General features: G+C 40.3%; 1 protein-coding gene across 1 annotated transcript in view; it reads left to right on the top strand.

Moving 5' to 3' along the window:
- Nucleotides 1-22,290, top strand: part of LOC126235032 (uncharacterized) — a 188,713-nt gene that overhangs the window by 157,066 nt on the left and 9,357 nt on the right. The window contains exons 6-16 of the mRNA XM_049943767.1: nt 4,050-4,150; nt 4,379-4,495; nt 8,881-9,031; nt 9,981-10,142; nt 11,196-11,351; nt 11,639-11,734; nt 11,823-11,952; nt 12,994-13,148; nt 14,055-14,156; nt 16,306-17,774; nt 21,729-21,960. Coding sequence (XP_049799724.1) covers nt 4,050-4,150; nt 4,379-4,495; nt 8,881-9,031; nt 9,981-10,142; nt 11,196-11,351; nt 11,639-11,734; nt 11,823-11,952; nt 12,994-13,148; nt 14,055-14,156; nt 16,306-17,774; nt 21,729-21,960 — 2,871 coding nt within the window. The remainder of the gene's footprint in view (nt 1-4,049; nt 4,151-4,378; nt 4,496-8,880; nt 9,032-9,980; nt 10,143-11,195; nt 11,352-11,638; nt 11,735-11,822; nt 11,953-12,993; nt 13,149-14,054; nt 14,157-16,305; nt 17,775-21,728; nt 21,961-22,290) is intronic.

The following is a 22,290-nucleotide window of genomic DNA, read 5'->3' on the forward strand; positions in this document are numbered from 1 at the left end:
TCTGCAACGCACGAGCCTAGGAGCCTGGGAAGCGGGGTTGAGCCGGCTGGCACCTGCCTCGCTGCACCCACCTTGAACCGTCCGCTTTACGAGCGCCCTTTACGAGTGTTTTGTCTGGCTGCGAGCGTTCACCCGCGGCCTCGGGGCGAATCCCGTCAGGCGCAACACGACGCCGCCGACGGCCTGCCGAGGAGGGGTTGGGTCGGAAAGGGGGGGCGGGGGGAGAGGCTGCGTTTTGGCGGCATCTTTCGTTCCGGAGGGCGCGCGAGACCGTTGGCGGCGTCACTCTTTGAAGAATGTGCGACCAGAACGAAAGGAAAGATTTCTGCCGGAAACACTCCGCCAGGCGACCTACGCAGTGCCATTATCTTCGGAAAGACCTGGCGAATGGCCAGAAAAAAAAAAAAAAAAAAACAGGAAAGGAACACTGGTCGGAATTTTGAGAGGAAACCCACACATTCCATGCTCGGCTATCACAGCTTAAGTTGCCGAATTTTAACAAATCTCTAAAAGGCAGTGTGAGTATTTCTGGAGGCGTCCCTACCCGGGAGTGCAATGGATACGGGCGACGGGTCCAAGAGTAAGGATGGGGGCGGGGGAGGGGGGAGTGTACCGAAGACTGAGCACGATGCATCACTGAACTATTTGTTAATTTGTACTCAATGGTAATACCAGCTGCGGGCGCCTAGTTCGTACCCACACTCCTGCGATGGACAGACCACAGCCTTCACTGTTTACTTTCGTCGTCCAAATGCGATTTAACACTACACTGAGACACGCGAAGATACAATGTTTTGTTCAGGGGGGAGAATAACCGGTGTTCCGTCTTGATTTGTCCTGACAAGGACACTCATAGATAAATTCTCTTGCAGAAGGTGTCAGTTCTTTCAACGTCATCTCCAAGTGTTACTGTGCAGCAGCAAATTCGTGGAAGAATTAAGTGGTATTAAACCGTCAGATTGCAGCATCTAGGAATCACCCTGGATTGGTCCTTGACTTTCAGACAACAGTGTATTGAGTCACCTAAAAAGCTTGCCTCAAAATTGAATCTACACTGTCCAGTCACATTAATTTGCCTACCTGTCAGATGTCTAGATACTCACCTTTTGCAGCCGGCCGGAGTTGCCGAGCGGTTCTAGGCGCTACAGTCCGGAACCGCGCGACCGCTACGGTCGCAGGTTCGAATCCTGCCTCGGACACGGATGTGTGTGAGGTCCTTAGGTTAGTTAGGTTTAAGTAGTTCTAAGTTCTAGGGGACTGATGACCTCAGCAGTTAAGTCCCATAGTGCTCAGAGCCATTTTTGAACCCACCTTTTGCAGCGAGACAAGCAGAAAGAGAGAGAGAGAGAGAGAGAGAGAGAGAGAGAGAGAGAGTCATTGGGGTTCTGGGAGGTACCGACTGGGAGCAGCTGCACTAGTTTCCTCGGTTGGGGATCCATGACGCGTGTAGCCCGATCGAGGTGGATCCACACATTCTTGATTGGGTTTAAATCCGGTGATTCTGGTGACCTGGGGAGTACAGTCAACTCTTCCTGGTATTCTTCGTACCATGCACGTATACTGCGAGCTGTGGGACACGTTGCGTTGTCCTGATGGTAGAACCCATTGCACCGAGGAAGAACATTCTCTCAGTTTTCGCACTGCGACAATAACTGCACTGTTTCCCGCATCCCTCGACACGATTTGTATTACTCCACTGCTGGTGCTGCCACCTACCGTCTGTGAGTGGTTATTGTACGTTGAAACCGAACATACACGGTGATTTCATTAATGTAACTGGACCGTGTACTTGGCCAGATTGCTGGAGGCGGTTGGGATGTGACGCCAATACTCTATGCTCTGCTGCTCTCGATCTTGGGTATTCTGGTGGTGGATATTGGACACCTGTTGTGGGAAAACAGCGCCCACACAACAGAGACTGATGTGCAGCTGAATGAAGCCCTGAGCCGCGAGGGATTAGCAGCGGTCTCAGGCGCCGCAGTCATGGACTGTGCGGCTGGTCCCGGCGGAGGTTCGAGTCCTCCCTCGGGCATGGGTGTGTGTGTTTTTCCTTACGATAATTTCGGTTAAGTAGTGTGTAAGCTTAGGGACTGATGACCTTAGCAGTTGAGTCCCATAAGATTTCACTTCAGTGCTACTGATAGAGCTACTTGTTATCATGCGAATCGGCAACCGTTATGGTCCGAGGGGCCAAATATTATGTGCTCGTTGGTAATGATAAATGGGTGAAAGGTGGACAGAGGGATCTGTCGCCGTAGGAATCTGGACAGGCAAGCGAAAGACTGCGTGACACAATGCACTTTAAATAAATATATTTTATTCAACCCGTTGCTGACGAACTACTGCACTGTTGATAATCTGTGCCAGCCGTGGGTAGCTGTAAGCCGAGTCCTGCCAGTAGATCTAGCTATCAACAGCTCGGTGTAAAGCTCGGCTAGCAACACGGAACTAATCTCGAACACGGGTGCCCAGATCTTATAATACTGTTCTGGCAGTCTTCTTGGTCGGCCCCTGAAGGTTCTTAATTTGTCAGTTCATACTGTTGATGGCAATGTTCAAAGCGCCGGTCGCAGCGCCCACGGGAAACTTCATCGAGGCACCGGCTCCGGCAGTATCGATAAGCTACGATACTGCACTACTCCCATTCAGTGGTTACCTGTCCTGGGTAGTATTGCTCTGCGATGTCTGAGGAGGACGGCAGCTAAGTCAAACTCACTCAAGAAGATCACTTCTCAAAAGAACTCTCCCTTGTACGACGGCCTACCAGGTCCACCAACAACACGTCTGAAATCACGCAAACCAACCTGGGCTTATTTATAAGGTACCAGTTCTATTGGCATGAGATCCAAGTGGAGACGATGCTGGTACGAACGTCCACCCAACAACGGCAAGTTTCGACAAAGAAGGTTGACGGATTCCAATAACTGCATCAAACATGGTCGAGGCTGAATGGGATTAGGAAGGGTCAACGCAGGGTTGGTTACACCTTGAAGAAGTGGGGTGTCCGTGCATATGTTGACTGCGACTGCGGAATAGAGGAGCGAACAATAGAGCATTCATGGGAGCTGTCACAGGTTGTTGTTATATCTGCCCCCACCCCCGCCCAAGTCCTGACCCCGCTCCCAAAGTATAAGCAGCGTGATCGTGGACCCCAAGCCTCTTGTATCCGCCCCCGTGATGGACTTCCGAACCTGCTTATTCTACTCCATAACTGGAACGTTTCCGTTTTGCCTTACGGAAGCTAAAGCTTACACAGAAACTTGACAAAAAGTCGTTTTTGATGGAGACGGAAAGGTCGTTAAGCTTGCGAATTAACTGCGATGTGATGCGAACGCTTCCGATTCCCGGGCTGGTGACTCGCAATGCACAAAATAACACACCAGACGTGGGAAATAGGTCACCACCTCAAGAAGACACTGTGCTGTATCCTGTAAGAAGCCTGCGGCGATGAACACTTGTTAACAGGGTAAGCGGTCCATAGGCGCGCGCGAGGACAACGTCTTCCTCTGATGTCATGGCTGCTTCCTGCAGTACGAGCGTGGTGGCACAAAGAGTACAGGGGGCTCCTTTTTTATTCGCCGCAACTTTCTGACTCGACGTAGGCGGATGCTGGAGATGTGGGACATGAGCCAAAAACTGCCTCGTTAAAAGTCTCGGCCGTCGTAAAACAAGAAGATTGGTTTCCTTGTCCAGTAGAGAGCAGCTAATGCTAACTCGAACTTATTCTTACTTTTGACTTCATTAACCAAATTTAACATTTATTCATTTCGCAGTGCTTGTGGCGACCTGTTTCATTATAAGATGGCATTAATAGCTTCCCCACTTTTAAAAACGATTGCATGTTTGATTATAAGCTGGTGTTAATAGCTTCTGTACCTTTAAAAACGATTGCATTCTCAAGTACGCTCCCAGATTCAAACATTTTGTCCATGATAGATCTCTGAAATTGTGACGCGTGTGCATCATACTTGTGTACAAATTTATTCGAATGTGTAAGCAGTACATAAACGTTTTAGTTGGCGCTAATAGGGTAAAATTGTTGTTTGCAGGGTTACCTGGAAAAATGGCGGTCCAGCCCAGACTGTCCTCTGACTGAGAAACAGCTGGAAGACTTGTTCAACAACATTGAGGAAATATACATGTTCAACAGGTGAGCGATATTGCACGAACATACTTAATTCGCATTTTTAATGCTGTGTACATGTAACTAAATCCAGAATTTAACAGACTGGGGACAACAGCCATTCACTTTGTGAAACAAGTACCGGTACGAAAAGTAGAGTATACTAAACTACTGAGCTCTCGATAATCTAAGGCATTGTTACTGTACCAGTACTGCAAAGCTTTCCTCATATGCCTATGTTTCTCATTTTTGCAGAGGGTTTCTGGAGGAACTAGAGCAGTGTGGATTGGATCCTGTGAAGGTGGCGCGCTGCTTTGTACGGAAAAATGCAGGGTTTTCCATCTACACTCAGTACTGCACGAATTATCCAAGGTAAATCCGTTATCTTTAAACAACTGTGACACTGTACCGTACTTCAGAATTCGGATTCGTATGTACATAAATACAATCTTCATTCATAAAAACAGCTCAGTTTTGCATGGTGCTCAATGACATTTCGTATCCTGAGAAGGCATTTCTGGGTGCGTGATTTTTACAGCATTACTAAGAGCCTTCTGCTACTGCAAAACAGCTGTAGATGGATAATCTCACACTTGGTAAGAGAGGCACCTTTCAAGTTTCTACGGACGACTGCCAGAATGCTCTGTTGTTTCAAAATTTGTCATTTGTTGTTTTCTAAACGGTGGCCGTTGACAAACTAGTAGAGTATGTTTGGTTTGTGTATAGCACGGAACAAAATATAAAGGTGCGTCCACACTATACCTTTTTGTGTTCTTCTTTGCGCATTAATTTCCAACAGCGTAACTACGCATGCGCATTCGTGCATGTATAATTTCCTGGAAATAGAAGCCAGGCGTAAGGCGCCTTCGGCGGGAATCTCGGCGATTTTTAGTAGACGATAGGAAGCTGGGGCCCATATGTGTTTGATAGTGTAGTCTGTTGAGGTTACGCTGTAAAGCGATTCTTTGCAATAACGTCTGTTGACTCCAACGGAAGCACGCTCAAGTTTGTAGATGATTACAGACAAGAAAATAGTCTTGTGGAATGCTGCTTGCGAAGATTGGTTCAAATGGTTCAAATGGCTCTGAGCACTATGGGACTCAACATCTTAGGTCATAAGTCCCCTAGAACTTAGAACTACTTAAACCTAACTAACCTAAGGACGTCACATACACCCATGCCCGAGGCAGGATTCGAACCTGCGACCGTAGCAGTCCCGCGGTTCCGGACTGCAGCGCCAGAACCGCTAGACCACCGCGGCCGGCATTGCGAAGATTATTTGAATAAAAGTCCGAGGTATGTTGACCTGAGCGTCACGTGTTGGATAAAAAGGCTCCGATCATATTTTTGTACAGAATAAGATACCGCATCTTTCAAAGCAAGAAAACCATGGTGACTTAAAAGCACAACAACTGAGGAGCCTGACATGTGAACAAAGGAAGTTATGAGGTGTGTGTAGCTCCTCATCAAACTAGTTACTGAAAATAGAAATGAATTACACTGATGATGCAAAAAGATACGAAACCGGAAAACGCAACCTCCGTTCTAGTGGATTCTGGCGTACATGAAATTCCCAAATTTGTAGAGTCTGAGGATGTTAATCTGCATATCATATTTCATGATTAAATTACATATGCCGCATTAAAAGTAAATTAACCTTCATATAACGACTAAGAACTTCTCTTAATTATTTCTCAGTTTCAGGACTAATAACTTTTATTTTTTATTTATATATGTGTGTTCCCTTGATCCAGTATTGAGAATTGCATGAATATAGAATGAATCACAATTATGTATGATAACAATATTTACAGATGATAATAGATATAAATTGTTGTATTACGTAGGAGCAAAATATGCTAATAGCTTAGGCGTTTCTTACAGTGAAAAGAGCTACAAAACATTCAAATAATAAATTAAAATTATTCCACATTACAAGCTATAAATTTGATAGAATTGAAATGATTTGTTTTGAAATGAGGAATAAATAATTCAAACAAATACATAGCTACTAGCTAACAAAAGTTTATTTCTAGCCTTATCGCTACAGTTTACCAAGGAGGAAATCTCGTTGCAGCCTCCTCATGAAATTTGGAGACAAAACGTTGTCATCACTTTGTATTTGTCGTACCTCTGTTTATATATTTTACCTAAAGTTGCTTTAGCGTTTTTTTTTCTGTTGCATTATCGTCGCAGTAAAGTAACACAACCTCCCAGGCAAAGGCTGGGGTACATAGCAGACTGCTTGTTCAATGAAGCAACGTGTGGATACGAGAACGCCCATGCGTACATGTGTTTTTTCCGCAAATTTTTGTGCATGCTCTTTTATTTTTGCCCGTCTGCTATTGGCAACGTGAGGACGTACCTTGTTACGATACGGAATCGAACGACAGCAGCGTTTTAAGTGGCGTGGCAGTAAACTTTGAATACCAGAAAATATGACGCGAGTATCCGTAATTCAAAAACACGATTCAGATGACAATATTTTTAGTTTATTCTTTATGGGTCGACGTCGTACTCTAATAGTATCGTGCGTGTCTAGAAACCAAAAGGTTTTCATGGCATTTCAAATCAATATATTCGATAAATCTCAATAAAAAGTAGGATTAACTTTTCGTAACAGAGGTTCACAGTCACGTAGAATTTTGTAAATGACATCATGGTCGGCTTTTGATTGTAAATTAATTTATTTGTAGAACCCAATATTGAAATTTCGATAGTGTGGCAGTTATGACGTCGAAATAATTCCACCATACCATATGTCAAAATCTAAAAGTCATTTGACAGGTCAGGACAGGACATAGAAGCTTGTTTCATCAAAACCTTGTATCCCTCGTATGATTTCTTGTGTGAAATGTACTATTTGAACTGCATGGTAGGCATATTGTTCGTATTCTGCTTGATTTTTGCTCACATCCCATTAGATTGTGTGGAGTAAATTGTGTGTGTGTGTGTGTGTGTGTGTGTGTGTGTGTGGACGGACTGACACGCACTTGCCAACAAATCCATGCGTGAACTGCCTCATTTAAACCTTCATTTTGTCACACGCAAAAATATTGTGATGAAAAAAATGTTAAATTACTTAAAGTAGATGTATATGGTCATGTGAACAATTTTACATGCATTGTTGCAAAATACAGCACATCACCTGCAAGTATCACTGCCCACAAAAGATGTAAGAATGCTACAATAAAAGTACTACAATGTTGTTCCTGTGGCTGAAAAAAGGTTGCATTTTGCAGTACTGCATATGAAAAAAATTCATTTTTGGCACAAAGCACAGCAAAGTTTTACATTTTCCTCAATTTACAGTCAACTGTCCCTGAGGGGATCATATTGTACATCATTCAGCAGCTCAGGAGCTGCTGTTTTCTTCTTCTTCTTCTTTTTGTTCTTCTGCTTCTGGTCTTGTCGTCCATCAAATATTCAAAGCCAGATTTCCTCTTCCCAAGAAAGATAAGTCCTTTTGCCATGACCCGGGTAAGAACTTGCTAAAACATTTGTATAGTAACTCACTTTCAGCATTTCCTGTTTCCATTTACAAACAGTTTTTGTTGCACAACAAACAGCAGCAGCACAAAATTGAAAGAAACTGCAATATGACCTTGCACAATGTCTCCTAAAGCTGCACGTTATTCTGAAACTTTTCACCAGAGACAACAGAGTGTAGCTGTATACGAGAGCTTAAACGTTACTGGCATGCACCATTACCCATCCAAGGATGAAACTTGAAGGATGTAATAGAAAACAGTGTGCAAATTTGATGTTGCTTGAGAGAAACATTGCCAAATAAAGGGTTAACTGTGTTGTGTTTTACTTAATTTCATTTGCATACATTTTTTGTACTTCTCACATTTACTGGAGAGTTTCGCATTAGCAGCTTCTGACAGAATTGTCATTTTTACTACAGAGTATATTCATTGACAAGAACCAAAACCATTCAAAGAAGAATTGCATACTCATTCCATTACAAGATGCAATAAAGTTGAATACCAGTTCTGACAAATGTTCTCCATTAAATGAGAGCATGTTAAAGAAAGGAAAGGATGGGAACAAATGTAAAGTAGAATACAAACAATATATTCACATTGCATTTAAATTGAGCAGTTCACACATGGATTCTTAGGCAGGAGCAAATGTACATGAGTCCACATAACACCATGTGGCAAAACCAGCTTTTGTTTTATATGAAGCAAAAGAAAGTATGGTGTTGTTTACACCATACAATATAACATATCCAAGCAAAAATCAAACAGAATATGTGCAGCATTCAAAGAGTGAAAAACACTGCAGCAGTTGTAATCATGAACACAATGCAATGAAATCAGCTTCTGTTTACTGTGAGATGAAAAAAACGAGATGATGGACTGACAACCTTGTAGTGCCCCAAGTTACCCGGCAACTAACTAAGGTTGTGTTACTGGATTCGCTATATGAGTTTCAATCCTATTGTCACAGTGTACAGAGAATGTTTAAAGGAGTAGTGTTTTGAAAGGAAATGGAAACTTCATGTGTATATTTTCGCCAGATGATTTTTTGTAAAGGTCTAACTTGACAACAATGCCTCGAATCACTTTGTTCAACTTCCGGTAATTGATTACCTTTATGTTGTCATGATATGGAAATGCAAAAAGTAAACTACATATAGGCCTATGACATAATTTTATTACCCATATTTCGGTTTAGAAATTTCTGGTTGTTATAAAATTAAAAGCAATTCCTTGTTATACTGAAATTAACATTTAATTATTTTGCAGAACTGTGTCACTTCTGACTGAACTCATGCGCCAGGAGGACATAGTGAGGTTATTTAGAGAGAGACAGGCATCTCTACAGCACACCTTGCCACTAGGTTCCTATCTGCTGAAGCCTGTACAAAGGATATTGAAGTACCACCTTCTGCTTCAGGTAAAAGAAATATGCTTCCTATTGACCATCAGTGCTATTGGTAATGGTTATTGTCTGTGCTAATCTTTTTGCTCTTCGTAGATATTATGTTTTAATTTCCACCAGTATTTTAATTCTATGTGTCACATTCTAAACTATGTTGTACATTTGTCTTGAACGAGAGGAAAGGGGGGAGGACATTAGTGTTAGTACAAATGCTTTAGACATTCTCCTTTTGTGTAATACAACATTGTAGTAAGCATCCAAGTCACTCTCTTCCAGAAATTGGAAGAATTCTAGGAAAGTTCACTCCATTTTAATGCATTGCATACTTCCACCTCTGTGTGGATGTGCATCTGGTGGATAAGTTTGATTTTAAAGTAGAATCCTAAGTTCTTGTCGATTCAGCTGCAGACTCAGGCTGGTACAGATATAAGAGAAAAGCTTCAAGGTGTAAGTAGAATAAAGTAGTATGTGCATTTAAAGGAAGGCTTTCACACATAAGGATTAATATTGATGCTCTAGATTGTCTCATGCATAGCATGAAATATTTTGAACCTAACAGTGAACAAACTGTACAGTATCAAATAGTATGACAAATATTTTGAAAAGTTGCCTGAAATTCTCTTTAAAATTAATTTTTCTTTATAAAACCTCAACATTGTTTTTCAGTTTTTTTCGCTGTACATGCAATAAGTTGTTCAACTTTATGGGTCTTAACATTGGAGCTGATTTCATGTGCTTCATTTTTATACAGTGCATATCACTAGTAGTAGCACATGCTCTCTCTCTCTCTCTCTCTCTCTCTCTCTCTCTCTCTTTCTCCCTCTCTCTCTCTCTCTCTCTCTCTCTCTCTCTCTCTCTCTCTCTCTCTCTCTCTCTCACACACACACACACACACACACACAATAACTGTAATGTTCACTTTTAGATTATGCAAATCTATATATAAAACAATTTTACATTACAGAATATAGTGAAGCATTATGTTTATGAAGCAGAAGGTTACAGCGATATTGTAGATGCCCTCTCAACAATGACAGGCATCGCTCATCATATCAATAATATGAAGAGACGTCATGAACATGCAGTACGAGTGCAAGAGATTCAGAGTTTACTGTACGGCTGGGAGGTGTGTAGAACTTAGTGTAGTACATTCTTGTATCTACTTGTCTCTTTGTAAATTAACAGTGTGGCTAAGCACATAGTACATACAAATTGTCCTGGTCTTAATTCTTTATTTAGTTACCTACATTTAGGAGTTAAAAATATTGTGAGAAGTTGTACTGTGAGGAGAGATTGCATGTACAAAACTTAGTCAAATCATAATTAAATTTTGCAAATTAATTTTACTACCCCCAATATGCTAACAATATTTATGGTTTCTCCTTGTTACCAGCTGTTTTCACATCTATGCACCATGTACCATTCCTGTAACTACTGTCAAAACTTCAATATAAAGAGAAATAATAATGTTCAAACATGTACACCCACATTTTCATGACAGAATAATGAAGAGAAACTAAAAAATTAATAATCTAAATTAATATACATTATTAACTGGTTATTGTTTTGACATAGTTTATGTAAATTTATGATGCTCGATGACTAACTTAACACAGCATATTGGAGGTCAGACATTTATGAATTCAAGAAGTAAAACAACAACAGCCATTAATATAAAAGAACACAGTACTTTATCGCTCCCTAGCAGTAATTACTGAAGTTTGGAGGCAGTAATTTCTATAACTGTACTCTGAGTAATGTATTTTTGATTTCATGTGACTTCTGTGCGTTGGCCCCACCCTGAAGAGTCTTTACACACAGACTCAAATCTTATACTACCTGTAAATGCCCTTTTCGTCATCGATACACTATTTATTGTGTCTTCAGCAGTCTCAAGCCAGTAATTACTGCAAGTCCCTTCATCTACTCTATGGATTAAAAGTAATTACCACTCTCCCAATTTCTTGTTTCAAATGAGTTTGAAACATGCTTCTCCAATGGTAAGGCAATGAAGTTTGATTCAGATTCAGTTGTAATTGTGCTACAAACTGTTCTTTCCGATTATGACTACAAGAACAAGAGAGCATCAGGATAAAAACGGGAACTTCAGCAAAGCTGCTGGCTTGCTTGATGTCTGTAGTTTGGAGACTGAAGTGTTGCTTTTGTAATTTGTTTGCAGGGCGAAGATCTTACAACATTTGGTGAGCTCTGTGCTGAAGGTGCATTTAGGATGTATGGTGCAAAAGCAATGAGACATGCATTTTTGTTTGATAAAATGTTACTCATCACCAAGAAGAAAGAAGAGGGTATACTTGGATATAAAACACACATAATGGTTAGTATGGGAACAGTAATAGAATATAGTAAGGTGTTTTGCACAATTATTTCCATAAATTACCACAGATATCATGAATGTTCTCACTCTTGTTATACGTAGAAAAGATTGCATCTGTAAACTTCCAGTTTGTGCCGACTGAACATAGTTACTATAGCATATAAGGCATACAATACCATCATTTTATTCTGCTGTCCTTTCCTTTCCACAAAACAATTCTGGACAATAAAATTAACAATAATGTTATTTGAAGACAAAACTGAAAAGCATTCCTCATTGTTTTGCAGTGTTCCAATCTCATGTTGATAGAGAGTGTTCCTGGTGAACCATTTAGCTTTCATGTGATACCTTTTGACAATCCAAGACTGCAGTATACTCTACAGGTGTGTATAATTACACGATTGTTCCATTTGTATTTGCTTGAATAATATCAGCTCTTATAAATATATAATTATGAAATCACCTTTTTAGGCCCGCAATCTGGAGCAGAAAAGAGAATGGACAATGCAGCTCAAACGTGTAATCTTAGAAAATTATAATGCTGTCATTCCATCACATGCCAGGCAGCTTGTAATGGAACTAGGTCAGAACAGAACAGATGGTAAGTATTATAAAGTTGTGTACTAAATAACGTTTGCTAATTCAGTTTATTTATGCTGGAGAAGTGGTTTACAACATTGCTCATTTACGAGTTTGTGTTACAGTCTTAAGCATTCTTTTAAGCCAAGCTGAAACAAACTCAGCACAGATAGTGGAATTAACTTCGGTTTTAAGAGGTGCATGGAAAGACGAAGTCACTAGCAGCATCCATGTTTGAGAATGAAAGAACTGTCAATTTGGATCAATTATTATGCCGGCCTTTCCCTCTGTTACCAAGGCACAGGGCACATTTTGTACCAGCACTGTTTATTTGCCTCAATGCCAAGTGGTGTTCTGCTTTTCAATGATTGTTGACTTTTCATCTAGGGCTTTCCATTATCATAATTTGATTTTAGTTAATTTTGGATTTCAAAAATCATATTGCTACAGAAGATTAAAAAGGTTATAGAGACAAAAAACACAGAAATCACTTGGAATTGTGTTGTTCCGAACTGTGAGAAGAGAGTAACTAGAAGAAAATTAAAAGCAGAAAGGAAAGAAAAAAGTATCCATGGAGTCTGGATCAATAATGGAGGGATGCTGATACACCAAAACTATAAAGCAGTTAAGCGAACAGGTCACAACTAACACTTTATATTCTGTTCATGTACTCTTAATACATGGTAAGAAGAATGAAGATATTATGAAAATGTTGAGATTTTATTCATATTTAAATATTTGTTTCTATATTTTTCTTATTCAAGCATTAAAAGAAGAGTTTAGTTCTTCTGATTCTATATTGCTCCTTTTGCTTTTTTTTTTAAACTCTACCTGTCACGTCTTGTCACTGGACTGCTATTATAATCCAGTATAGGTGTTTATTCTCTCCTATCTGATTGGTAATTTATTAATCTTGCAAAAACTTACTAAATAATAGACATTAAAAAGAAAACAATTGTCACAGTGTTTTCATTCTTTCTCTCTGTGTTTAATCATAACATCATATAGAAACATGCTGAAGCAGCCTGTCTGTTCAGTTATTTAACGTATTCTTTTATTTCAGATGAGATTATGGCAGATAAGAGTGCCCCAAAGAGACAGCATTCAGCCCCAGAATACCTAGAAAAGAGGAAGCAAGAAAATCGCCGTAAGTCAGAAACTGGATTGAGGTATCGGCTGCGCAGGAGTAGAAAATCTGACACTGGCCTCTCATCAGAGGTAAGGCAGTAGTATCTTGATAATAATGTTAATGAACATTCAGAAAGCTAGCATGCTAACAGTGTTATTGAAAATACAATAAAATATAAATCATAGTAAGAAATGCACAAATATAATATTCCTAGTAGTAGCATAGAACTAACTTCTGATATTTTTTGAGCAGACAATGAAATGGGTATTTTTTATGTACTTTTGATAGTATATTAGCGCATTAGACCTGATCCAGTCAACTTTGTAAGACCTGTATAGTATCAGAAATGGCATAATTCTTGACTGCTTAATTAATTTATTGTTTCAAGTATGTTGAGGACCATGTCCTGACCCATCACCAGGTGTCACCCTAATTCCAGCTTGCAATGCTTTTTCAGCTTTGATCACATGAAGTGCTAGTTACTTCCATATGCTGGATCTAAATTATGCAAGAAAACACAAGTGCCAGTTCTCTTGTTAACAGCATGGTACATGAGGGGAGAAAGGTGTGTTCCTTTTCTCCCCTTTACATTTCTTAAAAGTGGCTATCCTCTGTTGATCTCCTTTAGACCTCATTGCATACCCATTTACAGCAAACAGTTCCCCTACTACATCAACATTCTGACCTTCCTTCCCTCTCTCTCTCTCTCTCTCTCTCTCTCTCTCTCTCTCCCCCTCTCCCCCCTCCCTCCCACCACACCCACCCCTCTCCCCCTCCCCCCCTCCCCCCCTCCCCCCCTTTCCCTTTCTCCCTCCCCTTTTCCAAATACACTGTTTCCACTAATTTAGCAATGGAAGTTTGTCATGCATTTTCAGTTTTTGCTATGGTGTTTACACATTTGGAATTTATCCTTTTTTTATATGTGTATTCTTTTAAATTATTTTTACAGTATCAATGATATCATTATGTTTCATGTCATTGCTTTACAATTACAGGAACAAACTGATCAGCACCGAGGCCGTAGAGCATCAAGTAGCAGTCGTGATCGCAGTCAGAGTCGAGAAGGTCTACGTTCTGTCTCCCCTGCCAAAATTAAGGTAATATCACTTGCATACCTCATATACACAAATGCAAGGGTAAGCGACAGCTCATCTGTAGATAAATTCTGGGTGGCACATAGTTACTGTTAAAAACTGTATAAGCTCAGTACCTTTCAAACTTCTACTCATCCTCTAATTTTACTCTACTCAAACTAGATGGTGAGCAGAAAATGTTAAAATTGGTAATTTTACATAATATCATATTGTGTCATTGCACAACATTACATTCATATTCAGGTGAACAATGACCTGACCACATTATTTATGTTGTTTACATCCTGGATTTTCCATTATTGTGTAGTTGTGTAACTCACGTATGTTCACAAAGAAAATAAAAACTATTGATTAAGTGTGCATAAGGAGCACCTAATTGCATAACTCCTTTGAAGTTAATTTTCTTTCCAGTTCAAGCTCCAGAACAAAACTTTCCCATTGGAGTAGACTGTCCTCTGGAAAGAGAACTTTCCAAATGGATGAAAATATAGGCAAAGCAGTGAAATCTGAGCTTGTCTCACTGCTTAGCTCAGAACTTCGGTCTGGCAGTTCTTGTTCCATACTTGTCAAGACTCCTTAGAGATTCGGTTGCATACCTTGCTTGATAAGTATGAGGAAGTTGTGGGGATAATGGCTTAGTCACAATCTAGATTTGGCTCCAGAACAAGACTCTACAGCATAGGCTATGGAAGGCAAAATCTGTCAGGGAGAATAAGAGATACGAGTTAATTCCTAGAATAAAGTAAAAACAACAACCAGTCACTGTTAATGATGCTATTTATTATGAATAAAGAGCATCATTACTGGTTTCAGACAGGTTAATCACTGGGCATCTGTTCATGCTTCAAATTACATATACTTAATGTTGTACATGTAGTGTTCACTGATTTTTGTTGTGGCTGACTGCTGTTCATACTTCACTGTAAGAATTAACCTGCACTTTCTCATAGCCCCAGTCTCATCATGTTGACTTTTGGCAAAATAAGATTAAGAATCTATATTCTTGAGAGCTATTTCTATGCAAAAGTAAAGTAAGGAAATGCACAATGATCTGAAAACTCAGTATGAAGTATGTGTATAACTCACTGGGGCAGGTAGTGTTGTCAGATGCAGTGCCTTCCATATGAAATCTTCTGCCTTTGACCAACATTTCCACTTTTTTCTGGCAGACTTCTTTGTGCATCTCTCTCTCTCTCTCTCTCTCATACAATCTCTCACTTTTCCTTCTCAGCAGTCTTTGATTGTTCCCTGACCTCTTTAAGACTTCTATGCTATTACTTGGAAACTGGGCGAAAGGTAACTATGTGTCATATGAACAAACAACCTAACACTTTCATGAAACACTCTTCTAAAATTCCCTTTTCAGTCTAGTTGTGTGTGGTATCCAAATGCCTTACTTTCAACTGAACATATCACTGTTGTGTTGGAACATCTGTTTTGCCGTTACAACTTTATCAATCTTTTAACATTACATGTGGTGTCAAATGATGTCTGTCTCTGAGCCATAGTGATGTGCCATTATTTCTCAGCATTCCTCAATACAGATTTCACTGGAATTTCTTTTCTCTTATGCTGCTACAGCATCCACTTTCGAATGTCTCCAGAATGCCACTGACACACCATCTGTTGCACTATAAGTGACCTCTCAGTTAACATAAGCTCTATTTGATGCTTAACTATTGGAAATATATTCAAGATAATTTTTACTTAGTCTTGCACATGTCCAAATAGACAGCTTGCCATCAAGACATTGTAGAGAGTCCTGAAAGATTGAAGATTTTCTATCCCAGGAGTTTCAACATAATTGTATGCAGGGTCAGTTTCATTTGGCCCCCAGCCCCTAATTCCTACAAAATACATCATAATAGTGATTCCATCACTGCTGGCATTACCCATCTTACAGACTGTACCTCCAACCTTCAACCTCTTACATATTTTATCTTTTCTTTCCTTTTGTCACTTTACTCATGTCTTGATAAAGTGTACAAATTTGATATTTCTTATTCTTTTTTGTCACTTTTGGCTGTGATGGGTAGTATCAGTATGTTAGTGTTCTTACTGATAATTTTTTCCATTTTTTATTTGCAAAAAGTGTGTGTGTATATGAATGCTTTTTAACAAATTCACTTATTCAAATTTTTATCTCTAGCAGGAACGGTTTGGCAGTTGGAGGCGTAAGTCGGAACCTGGATGCTATTCTTCAGGCAGTCAAGCCTCCTCATCGAAGACAGATACACCAACAAAGCTCACAGTACCACAGAATACCAACATATCTATAGAGTCAACTGAAGACATTGGTGCTAGCAGGGAGGCTGTTAATGAAGATACATCAAAATCTCTTGAAGTTGTTGAGCAGACGTCACTTGATATAAGTGCTGAGAGTGAAAGCTGTGATAGGAAACTTGAGAATGTAGTAACGGATACTGATGTGCCATTTGATGATAAAGATGTAGTTACCAATGAAGAAGAAGCAAAAACCCTAGAGGAAATTGTGGGACAGTTACTAATGCAAAACCATGAATTTCAAAAAATCTTGAAAAAACAACAGAGGCATGTGAGTCTTCGACACCGTTACATGAGCTCTAATGGAACAACAAACTCAAAAGATGAGACAACAGATACAGAAAATGAAGATGATGGTATATATGAGACATTAGCTATCACTTCAACAGCTGCCAGCTCAAAGCCGACATCAGGACAAAGCTACAGAGCACATAGGCATGCTCACATGCGAGCTCTACGTAATGAACAAAAAAATATATCTTCATCAATAAGCAGCCGATCAAAACGTCAGAGCATGCATCTGCTTCAACTTGAAGCCAAAGATTCTCTTGGTTCTGATGCTGATTACGTTACTTTGAAATATGAAAGGGATACAAGCTGTGCTTTGCGAGAGAGTGTGGGACAGCACACTACATTTCAGGCAAAACATGCAGTGACAGAAAGGACCATACCTAATAGTAGTGGTGAGAGGAGTCCATATCATACTTTCAGTGTTAATAACCTCAGGGTGGAAACTGATAAAACTGACAGTCATAAATACAAGCTCACACAAAGTTCTAGTTACTCTGCTGAAACTAAGGAGAAAGGAAATAGTTCTGGAAATTATGATAATCTGCAACAGATATGGGAGAGTGTTAAAAGACAGCAAGAAGAAATTCGAAGACTGGCAGAAAGTGAAGACACCAACAGAGAAACGAGTACACCAAATTTGCGTCGTACGCAGTCATTTACATGCCAGGAGTCTCTTGGTGCAGAAAGGGATGACCTGCCAATAGAACCTTCATTTCTTCCAGCAAACTCAGAAATGTCAATTGATACTCTTAATATCCCAACACTTCCAGCAGTGTGGTTGAAACTACAAGGAGACCACCTAGCTACACCAAATAAGAAATCGGGGTCACTGCCTCGCAGTTTCCAACTGAATCATGACAGCCCTAACCAGGCTGCAAATTTAAGTTCCTCAACCATGCAGAAATTTGGAAGGACTGAAAAAGACATTGGCAAGGGCAATTACAGAACTAGGCTGTTTGGTCGTGATGGTCGCAGCTGTCATCCAGACAGGCCCTTCACCATAGCATCAGACAAAGCTGCTGAAATAGATTTCGATGACATTGACAGGTAATAAAATTCAAGAGTTAATGTTTATGCTATTATTAAACCATCAACATGCATCTCTTCCCAATGCATAAGTATTTCAAGATCTCGACTATGATAAAAAGGGTATATTGCTACTCACCATAAAGACAACACTCAAGCTGCAGACAAGCACAAGGAAAAGGGTGTTCAACATTTGAGCTTTCAGCCAAAGTCTTCTTCAGAAAAGAAAGCACACATATGTTCACAAAAGCAACCAAACCTCACACACGCATGACCACCATCTGTGGCTGCTCTGGCCAGATCAAACATTTCGACAGCTGCCTTTCCTTCCACACCAAAAAATCCCTCCCATACAGCCCATACAGAGACTGGGTCAACTGTGGAAGCAGCCATTTCTTATACTAGCTCTGCTGCAATCATTCCACAGCTTTTTCTGTTGGTCCATCTGTCCACTGGGATGAACGACTATCTCCAAACCGTGGCCACAATTAAAGCTGACTGCTCTGTGGTACAACATGCAGCTGAACATAATATCTACATCTACATATACATGGATACTCTGCAATTCACACTTAAATGCTTCACAAAGTGTTCATCAAACCACCTTCACAATAATTCTCTGTTATTCCCATATCAAATAGCAAACAGAAAAATGAACCCCTATATCTTTCCATGTGAGCTTGAATTTCCCGTATTTTACTATGATGATTGTTTCTCCTTGCATAGGTTGGCATCATCCAAATATTTTCACATTCAGAAGAGAAAGTTGGTGACTGAAATTTGATGATAAGATTCCACCACAGTGAAAATGCTCTTGTTTTAATAATGTCTAGCCCAAATCCCGTATCACGTCAGTAATACTCTCTCCCCTATTTCTTGATAATAGAAAATGTGCTGCTCTTCTTTGAACTTTATTAACATGCTCCATCAGTCCTGTCTGGTAAGGATTCACACTGTGCAGCAGTACTCCAAAAGAAGATGGACAAGCATAATGTGGGCAGTCTCCTTTGTACATCTGTTGCATCTTCTAAGTGTTCTGCCAATAAATCGCAGTCTTTGGTTCGCCTTCCCCTCAACATTTTCTATGTGTTCTATCCAATTTAAATTGTTCATAATTGTAATTCATAGGTAGTTAGTTGAATTTACGGCCTCTAGATTTGACTGATTTATCGTGTAACTGAAGTGTAATGAATTGCTTTTGGACTCATATGGATGACCTCAAGCTTTTCATTATTTAGGGTCAATTGCTAATTTTTGCACCATACAGATATTTTCTATATCATTATGCAATTTGTTTTGATCTTCTGATGACTTTACTAGATGATAAATAACAGCATCATCTGCAAACAATCTAAGATGGCTGCTCAGATTGTCTCCTGAATTGTTTATATAGATAAGAAACAGCAGAAGGCTTATAATACCACCATGGAGAATGCCAGAAATTGCTTTTGTTTTTATTGATGATGTTCCATCAGTTACTGCAAACTATAACCTCTCTGACAGGAAATAACAAATCCAGTCACATAACTGAGATGATATTCCATAAGCACACAATTTTATTACAAGCCGCTTGTGACGTATGGCATTGAAAGCCTTCTGGAAATATAAAAACAATTTGAAATCCCTTGTCAATAACACTTAGCACTTTGTGTGAGTAAAGAGCTAGTTGTGTTTGACAAGGTGATATTTTGTAAATCTGTGTTGACTGTTTGTCAATAGACAGTTCTCTTCAAGGTAATTCATAATGTTCGAACACAATATAGGTTCCAGAATCCTGCTGCATATTGATGATAATGATATGAGTCCGTAATTTAGTGCTTTTCTTGAATATTGGTGTGACCTGTGCAACTTTCCCGTCTTGCGGTATGGATCTTGCATCAAGCGAGAGGTTGTGTGCTATCATGCAGAGAAGGCATTGATTGTATCTTGCCACTAGCATACTTTACATATGGCCAGAATCTCTTTGGATTTTCTGCCAGGTTTTCAGACAAAGTTTTGTTGTAGAAACTATTATAAGCATCTCGTATTGAAGTCCACACTAAATTTCGAGCTTCTATAAAACATCGCCAATCTTGGAGATTATGCATTCATTTAAATTTAGCATGCTTTTTTTTTTTCAATGTTTCTTCAACAGTGTTCAGACCTGTTTTGTGTACCAAGGGGGATCAGCTCCATTGTGTGTCGATTTTTTTGGTGTAAATCTCTCAGTTGCCGTCAAAACTATTTCTTTGAACTCAAACCACATCTGGTCTACATTTACCAGTACGTTGTTGCTGTGGAAGGAGCAGAGATTGTCTCCCAGGAAGGCATCAAGTGAGTTTTTATCTGCTTTTTCGAAAAGGTACATTTTTCATATTCAGTCGCGCTACGACAACTCTCTCTTCACTAATCCCTGTATACATTTTGATGCTCATTATTAGCTCAGGATTATTTGGGGCTAAGAGGTCAAATGTATTTTCACCACTATTTACTATTCAAGTGGGCTCATGAACTAACTGCTCGAAATAATGTTCAGAGACTGCGTTTAGTACAATTTCAGACAATGTTTTATGCGTACCTCCAGATTTCAACAAGTATTTTTGCCAACAAATCGAGGATAAATTTGAGACTGAAGCCTTTTTTGTGTTTCCCCAAGACCCTCTAACCTAAAAAACCACCCAGTCCACACCACACAGCCCCTGCCACCCATATAGCTGCCTCCTGCATGTAGTGGTCACCTGATCTATTTAGTGGAAGTCAAAACCCAACCACCCAATGGTGCAAGTTGAGGAATCTGCAGCCTATATGATCACAGAACTGTCTGAGCCATTGATTCAGACCCTCTACTCAGCTCTGTATCAGAGTTCTGCAATCATTCCTACAGACTATGGTGCAGATTGTGAGCTCTGCTTTCACCTTGCGAGTAAGACTGGAAGCCTTTATCATTTCTGAGAGCTGCTCAAAACCAGAGAGGATCTCTTTCCATCCAAAGCAACACACATCATTGGTACCGATGTGAGCCACTGTCTGCAGTTGGCAGCACCCTGCACTCTTCATGGCATTCAGAACAACCAGTTCCACATCTGCAATGACTCCACCTGGTATGTACAAGGAGTGCAGATTGGCTTTCTTCCCCTCCTTGGCAGCCATGTCCCTAAGGGCCCTTTCACAACCTGGGCCATCTGGATTTTCTCCTTCACCATCAGTTTTTCTGATTTGTACAGGTGGGAGTTATTACTGCAGAAGCTTCAACCTACAGTAACCTGCTGCCCCCACACCCTCAACTCAACAGTTTCAGCCACCTCCTCCCAATTAAGGTCCCCTCACTGTCATGTGTTCTGCTGTCTGCCAACACACTCATTGGTCTTTTCCCCTTCTGTGCTCCATTTCCACTCTCCCATACAGACTCCCCACTCCATTTCCACTCTCTGTCCCCCTACCTCCTTTACAGACTCCCAATGCTACACCTGGCAGCTGTGTCCCACCACCATCTAATCCCCACATGCTCCACCCAGCAGTGCTGACTTTTCTCCCCCACCCCCACACCCCTACCCTGCTATCACTCCCCCTTCCTCTCTCCACTACAGACTGCTGCTTCTATTCAATGCTACACAGTTGCATTCTGGCCGGAGCAGCTGGAGATAGTGGTCATGTTTGTGAGGTGTGCTTGCTTGTATTTATGCGTGTGTTTTCCTTTCAGAAGAAGGCTTTGGCCAAAAGCTCAAATGCATAGCAGTCTTTTCATAGTGCCTGTCTGCAATTCAGTGTGTTGTCTTCACAGTGAATAGCAGTCCATAGTGTCCATAGCAGTTTCATAGTGTTGTTGATGTTATAACCCGGACTATGCATTCTTTGAAGACCTACCATATACATCAGTTCTTATTGTTTTGAAGAGTTTTGTATCATTAAATTTAAATATATTTCCTTATAAAACTTTCTAAGAAGTATAAAGTAGCCTCAGCAATTGTTTTACACATGATGTCCCTTTCTGTATAGGTACATGGTCCGAAGTGGTTCTCATAGCGGCCGCCACAGATTTCCTGTAGGTGGTGACACAACGGAAGAAGATAGCACCACTGAGTATACAGCAACTCCTGATGCAAGCCTGGATAACCTGAATGTGCATCCTGAGTACAAGATATATAGGCCAAGTGTATCCAAAGCAAGTCTTGGTCGAGTGTTAGGTCGGCTGTCTGGAAGGAGCAGTTCGGAAGCTCTTGAACTTGAGGTAAGTTACGCTCTGTCAAGCGTGTCCTGTTAGAAGACATTGTCATCATTCATATCACTTTCATAATATACATCTTTGTTCACCCATCTTATGGAGTGCTCACATTCGGAGAGTGAGTGTCATGTAAAAATATGTAAATACTGTTATGGCAGTATTGGCTCAGATGTGCCATGTGGTTTCTTCTTCCATGCACATTGACCCCTTTTCTTGCAGAATTGTCATGTCATGTCACGTCATGTCATATATGTAGTTGTGGAGTGTAGGCAAGTGTAATGGATGTGTTTATAGTGTGATGTTGTGACAATGAGAGGAGGGAGATAGTGATCCTCG

Source organism: Schistocerca nitens, chromosome 2 (assembly GCF_023898315.1).
Source record: "Schistocerca nitens isolate TAMUIC-IGC-003100 chromosome 2, iqSchNite1.1, whole genome shotgun sequence".
NCBI lineage: Eukaryota > Metazoa > Arthropoda > Insecta > Orthoptera > Acrididae > Schistocerca > Schistocerca nitens.